Source organism: Schistocerca cancellata, chromosome 9 (assembly GCF_023864275.1).
Source record: "Schistocerca cancellata isolate TAMUIC-IGC-003103 chromosome 9, iqSchCanc2.1, whole genome shotgun sequence".
Classification (NCBI taxonomy): Eukaryota; Metazoa; Arthropoda; class Insecta; order Orthoptera; family Acrididae; genus Schistocerca; species Schistocerca cancellata.
Window position 1 is genome coordinate 257,671,158 of NC_064634.1, and position 6,698 is coordinate 257,677,855.

At 42.7% G+C, this 6,698-nt stretch overlaps 1 protein-coding gene across 1 annotated transcript; it reads right to left on the reverse strand.

The window, feature by feature from the left end:
• Positions 1 to 505: 505 nt before the first annotated feature.
• LOC126101346 (uncharacterized) lies at positions 506 to 1,339 on the reverse strand. The gene has a single exon (XM_049912016.1). The coding sequence runs from the start codon at positions 1,337 to 1,339 to the stop codon at positions 506 to 508; it is 834 nt and encodes a 277-aa protein (XP_049767973.1).
• Between the last annotated feature and the right edge of the window lie 5,359 nt (positions 1,340 to 6,698).

Sequence of the window (6,698 nt, forward strand, 5' to 3'; positions counted from 1 at the left end):
TAACGTGGTTCATTTTAAAAAAACGTAGGTTTGTGTTAAAAAACATACTTCCGTGCATTTTTTATGGTTTTTATTAACCAATTACACTAGCCCCTCTCCTCACGTTCGGTCTGTGGAATCTATTCGTCAGTATTTGATGTGGTTTACGAAATATATCCAGCGGTAACGTTAGGTGACTCACCCTGTATAATATTTTCGCTTTGTATGGCCTTGCATTGTTCTCCTCACTTATTTATATCAAACAACTAACACCGTTTGTTACTTACTAAGCGCTTGATTGAAGTACGCAACTCTAAAGCCATCGTCAGTGTATGTTAACTTCCACATGTGACATTTTACTAGACTTTACGGCATGGTTTTCTTACGATAACACCGCCTCGCTTCTGATTGTTCATCAAACTAGACACCAGCAGATTCCAAATTTTGATGCAGAGTACTGTTGAGCAGTGCAGCAAGCATTATCGTGTGTGGGGTATCCAGCTTCGTGCAAAGTAAATTATTCAATTCATCTAACGTACCTGAGGATTTTCTGGTGATTTCCAATGCACTGACACAATTTTTCGTACATTTTATCATCGCAAGTATTCTCCGTCTGATAGGCCTTGACACTGGGCCCTTTTTCTAGTTTCACTTCAGTGTATTCCGGTTTCAGACTGGCAATGCGCAGTGTAAGAATCTGCATCTGCGCAGCCGTCAGGATCATGACGGTAGCGAAGAGTAAGTCCACGCCGTTGCTGATCTGGGTTGCGAACGTCGCTAGCACGCACTGTACGACGTACGACAGCTCGTAGTAGTTGGTATTGTTGTCCCACCCGTGTTGAGCGAATGGCAGCCGCCGGTCTTCTGGTTGCGCAATGATCGGCATGGGGTACCACACAGGGTACTGCGAGAACATTAAGAACAGCAATCCTAAGGTGAGGCGGGAGGCACGCCTTTGCGAGCCCTTCCAAATATCAGCCAAGACAGGGTCTTCCGAACAGAATTCACTTTGCATGGACACCAGCTTCTCCACATGTCGAGCCAGCGCATAGTAATGTCGCCGATTGGGCATGAAAAAGACCATCTTGGCGGTGCCGCAGGCATTGGTGAAGGTGCTAATGAACACCATCGTCATCTCATCCATGTCTCCCCAGCAAAAGTAGAGGGACAGTAAACTCTCTACTGCGTTCCAGATGCCCAGTACGAGGATGAAAGCGCCGTACATGTTAAACATCCAGGAACCAGGGAGTGGCCACGCACCACAGAACCACAGATGGCGGATGTTCAGCTTGAGGATCGACTGCCCGCTTTCCGCCCAGGACAGTGGCTGTTCCATATCCTCTGGTAATCCTCTCACCATCTTGTTAGTCCAGAAGAGCCACTGACTGTCGTTTCATTCGTAAGACGATTAAATCAGACAAACAAGCGACAGCTAGTAGGGGTCGCTCAGCCACTTTACATCCACTGACATTACAGCGACCTTATATATACATGAACGCAACTGCTACAAATAGCCAGCTTGATAATGAGTTTTAAGTAATAGAGTGATGCTGAACACGGTAAGTCTTTATTTAAAGTCTTATACAATTAGTCAAGAATTACGTCATGAAAGCAATGTAACACGACAGGGGAAATGAAAGATGAAAATGGTTTGCTCGTCTAGCCCTGCATTACAGAAACTGATCGATCAGAGCAATTAAAAGTAACGACTTCACTCTCTCTCTCTCTCTTTTCAGTGTCATTGAGCAAATCGCCCGCATTTAAAAGTAAATACAACGAGTATTGACCTGAAATACGTGCTGAAAACCAGCCTATTTCCATGTTTCCAAATGCATTTTTTATGCCTTTGAAAAACTGGTGGTGCCTAATAGAAGGTGCCGGTAAATCGCTTAAGTACTTAGGATTGAGTAAACAGTACTTAGCGCGAATCTGTACCTGTCTTGGATAGCAGGTGCGCTCGTCAATCGCACAATTTCTAAGCCTTTATGAGACAAATTCGGTCCACACTAACTACATGAAAGGGAAATTCTAGATAAGGTAAACAGTACTCTTCAGTTCCATAGCAGCGTCCTAGGAAATTGCAGTTTCTAAGTAAAACATATTACTTGGAGAGTTATTGCTTGGCTGATACTGGTATACACCTCAGTTGTACACCAGGTTTGACAATGACGGGATGTGGAGTGTTCGCCGAGACGCGTCACTAATAAAGTCTGGGTTGTTCAGTTGCCTGTAGAGAGCAACAAAGATACTTAACAGGTTTAATTCTTAGACCGTAGATACACATACTTAGGGAAATTGAACGACAGTTTTTTTCCAAAAACAAAATAGTAGAAGTCAAGCATCGATTTTAACAGCTGAAGGTCTTGTATTAGAATTGAAGTAAATCTGTAATGGGCTGTCGAATGAAACCGAGACAGATGGAAAAAAAATAAGTTATCTGTACTTTTGTCGAAAACTGACATTTCGTGACCGTTGCTGTGTAAAAAAGGCAGGTTTATCAACACAAAGAAGAAAACAGCAATTAGCCACTATTGATTACCAGTAGTGGCTGGTAGCTGTTTTCTTCTTCTCAACAATCACTATCTTCATTAATTCCAAAGTAATTGCTTAACTGTTAATATTTATTCCACTGTGAGAGAAGACGGTCAACTTCTTCATAGAAAAATGTTTGCAGTTGCGTAAAGAAACATGTTGCGAAGGTTGTTTCGACTATACTGCAGAAGCTTCGCGGGGAAGCCCTTACACCCCCTCCCCCATAAAGTCCCGATCCACACCCATGTGAATTTCATATTTTATGGAGCCCTGAAGAAAGACGTTCGCGGCCGTCGATTTACTTCGGACGAAGAGTTGCACGTCTTGGTACCTACAGTCATGGTTCCGTAGGCAACCGCGAACATTTTTTCCGTTAAGGCACTGATCGCCTTGTCTCACAGTGGAATAAATGTGTTAATAGTTACCGCCATTACTTTTGAAATAATGAAAGGTTTACTTACTTTTGATCCGTCTCGCTTCCTTTTGACTGCTCCTTATAATTCTCCGAAATTTCCAGTATTAATACGATAGTTGCCGATTTTAGATTTGACCAGGTGAATAGGTAACAGTTTTAAGCACTGTAACGGCAGTCCGTTCTTTTACTTACGACAAGACTACAGTTCTACAGTGAATTCTCTTTCTGTCACAACGCTGCTACAGGACTACATCAATTTGACAGAAGGCCATTACTTTTCTGACGATTCCTGAACAATAGGTGAGAAATGTCTTCCTCGAACCAACTGAAGAAAAATAAAAAACACAAAATATTACAAAACATTGGTTACAGAGAAAATCAGTTTTTTTTTAATTTCTATTGTATCTAGATGTTTACCGAATTTTAGATATGAGAAGCAACGTACATTCTTGCTTTCAGCTCATATAAATATCCCTGTAATGTTTTCGAAGTATATTTGCTACTTAGATTTGTGCAGTCATTTGGCTCAAATTCTCTCTTTTCAAAATCAGCTCATTCAAAAATCCCTCCAATATTTTCGAATTATGTTTCCTGCTTAGTTTTCGTTAGTCGTTTAGCTCAAATTCGCTCTTTTCAAAGCCAGTATCCAAAGTTTCCCTCGTATTTCGTCAGCGGGAAACTGGTTTTGAGATTATGTGAAAACAATGAAGCTGAATGGAAAAAAGGAAGACGTTGCAGTTAAAATATTATAAAGTTACACAGATGTTTTACGAGATCGCAAACAGGATGTGACAGGTATAAATGTAGATATTTCTGTTGGTGAGTGAGGACAGGGTATTCAACAACATTACGTCAGCATTTACTTCATTTGCAGACTAATAATTATAGCTATTAGGAATAGTATGTTTTCTGGTTGGTTCGCACGTCCAAGTACATTTTTGTTTGGGCAGCAGATTAGGTGCTGAAGTGTGAACGAGTGGACACTGAACGGGTAGTCTATACTGACACCTGTAGTCCATTCACTAGTGCAATTACGATTGTGGAGAAAACATCAAGTAATAAATTATGTGATGTTTTTATAGGAAGTCTGTTCGACACAGGGAAAAAACAAGCAACACGCTGATGTGTGTACATATTAAGGTACCACACATAAAAATATCTGCACCCATACCCTATACTCTCTGTATTATGACACTTTATTATTCAATTTGAAATATTGAGATACAAATAAGTACTCTCAAACAGAAGTTCATTTGTATCAGTTTGGTAACGATATCACTCCTTAGCTTTAGCATCCACATTCACGGACTTAATCTAGATAAAAAAAACTGCTTTCGCAAATCTTGCGGTGCAACCAAACGCTGCAGAAGTTTTCGCCACTGTTCGAGGAGCGTTCAGTAACTAACTCAACAATTTTTTTTTCTGAAAGCAGGCTGGTATTATTCAAGATTTCAATAGATCATATCATCCCCATTCTTTTTGCTACAAAACCCTTTTTTTTTCAGGGTAATCTACGTTAAATGTGACGGCCTTACGCCACCTTACTGGCCGGGCTTGTATGCCCGAGTGACACCACTTTACTGGGCGACGATGGAGCCAAGGTCTCGCTGCATCGATAGCCTCTCCATTATCCGCGTGCCGCTTCCTGAGGATGAATATGGGAGTCACAAGGTGCGAGATCCTGGATGTAGAGCGGATGAAGAATAACAGTCGAATGGAGTTTTTTGAGCTGCCTGTAATGCATATATGCATTCCCTTCACGTGTTTAGGCCACATATTACGCACATTTATGCGATCGGGAATGCTCAGTAGCAGCCAGGCTACATGTACATTTAACAGTTAAGCGTCAGCAAGGAGCATTAGATATGAAATCATAGGAGGCAATGTTGTACAACCGTAGTAAAGACAAGATCCGACTATATGCGAGTAGGATCTTACAATCTGAGACAGTGTTCCGAGACAAACTTCCGTCACAATGTCCGCAAACGTGACGTCAGATCCGCCTAGCAACAGCGATATGAACGCCCATTGGCTGAAGGTTTGGATGTATATTATAGGAAACGAGAGAAGTGTCATTGGCTGAGAGAGAAAGATGGGGTGGACTCTCTTGTCCTTCGGGAAGACAGGTTGAGTCAGTCACGAGGAGCCACTCAAACCGGGGGCGGCTCTAAAAGAACGTTCGCGAGTGCATATTTCAGATGTTAAGCAAGATATAAAGTGAAGTTATTAGTTATAAGAACCCCACGTGTCGTGGGCAGTGTCTATCATATGTAAAGTCAGAAAACTGTGTTAATGTGTGTAAAGGGTCGAATATAACGGCGTAGTCCAGATCCGCCATATTGCAAATGCTGATTCTGTGCTGTGTGTGACAGAGCAACTTCTGTATTAAAACAAACGTTGTTGACAATTAACAACTGGCATCCCTAAACACTCCACTTTAGCAGGATCACCACCTACATGGAACCTGGCGACTGAGCACTACTTTTGTGCTACGAAGGACCTACCGAAGCAGCAAGACACCAGGTTAGTGATACCGCCCAGAGAAGCACTTCCTTCTCGCTACAATGCCAATGAGGGTGTTGTATGCTCTCTGGTGCGCAGACTTGTGTGAGGTCTTGCGCTGACATGGAAAAGGAGAAGTTCGTTTGCATTTTTGTGACGACGAACACGCTGAAGTCCTTTCTTTAGTTTCCTGAGGGTAGCATAACACACTTCAGAGTTGATCGTTGCAACATGAGGGAGGACGTTAAACAGAGTAACCCCTTCAGAGTTCCAGACGGCCACCGTCATGACTTTATCGGCTGGGGGTGCAATTCTGAACTTTTCTTCCGAGCAGGAGTGGTGTGGCGCCAACTCCGTGGATTACCGTTTTGTTTCCAGTTCGAAATGATGAACCCATCGCCAATAACGACGTTCGATAAAAAATGGTCACGATAAGCTTTGTAGCTCGCAAGTAATTTTGCGCAGTTGGTCTTCCGTTGCTCTTTAATGTCTTCTGTTATACGGCGAAGAATCAAGCGGGCACATACCTTTGAGTACCCGAATTGGTTGACAGTGTGGCAGCTCTACGAACGGAGACGTGCACTTGAGCAGCGACGTGTTTATTTGCGATACTTCTATCACCACGAATGAGAGTGTCTTCGCACGTTCCAACATTGCAGGAGTCACAGCTGTGTGCGGCCGGCCAGCACGTGGGAGATTGGGCAGGTTTGAGCGACAACGTTGCGATAATGACAGACTCATTGCCCAATGACTCACCTTGCGTTTGTTCATTTCTTGGTCTCCATAAACATTCTGCAAGTTACTATGAATATCTGCGATGCTCTGGTTTTCTGCCAAAACAAACACAATGACAGTTCTCAGCTTGGAACGTACGTCAACTAAGGACGCCACTTAAAAGCTGCGTATAGCTCCGCCATCTAGCAGAACTTCAGGAAACTATAAGGAATGAAGCGGAAACATTCCCCGAGGTCCCACAAGAAATTCCGCATATTTCCAACCGAAACTGGCGAGGAAAGCATAAGCTGCGTTACTTATTGAGCGCCCCTCTTAATAAATAAACTTAAACAAGAAATGCTACAATTAAAATAAGGATAAATTGAACAATATTCCAGCAGTCATCTACTAATGGGTACGCCTACTAGTGACCTGATTAGTATGTTGATTTCAGTGCGGTGTATTACCTGTGACCTAAGGAGTGGTTGCTCGAGTCACTCGTGTACTGAGAACTGACTGGAACAGAAAAGGGAGGTAATGACAGTGGCACGTAAAG

Bases quoted from the DNA above. Each gene is read 5' to 3' on its own strand.
- LOC126101346 (XM_049912016.1), bottom strand. From the start codon at position 1,339: ATGGTGAGAGGATTACCAGAGGATATGGAACAGCCACTGTCCTGGGCG.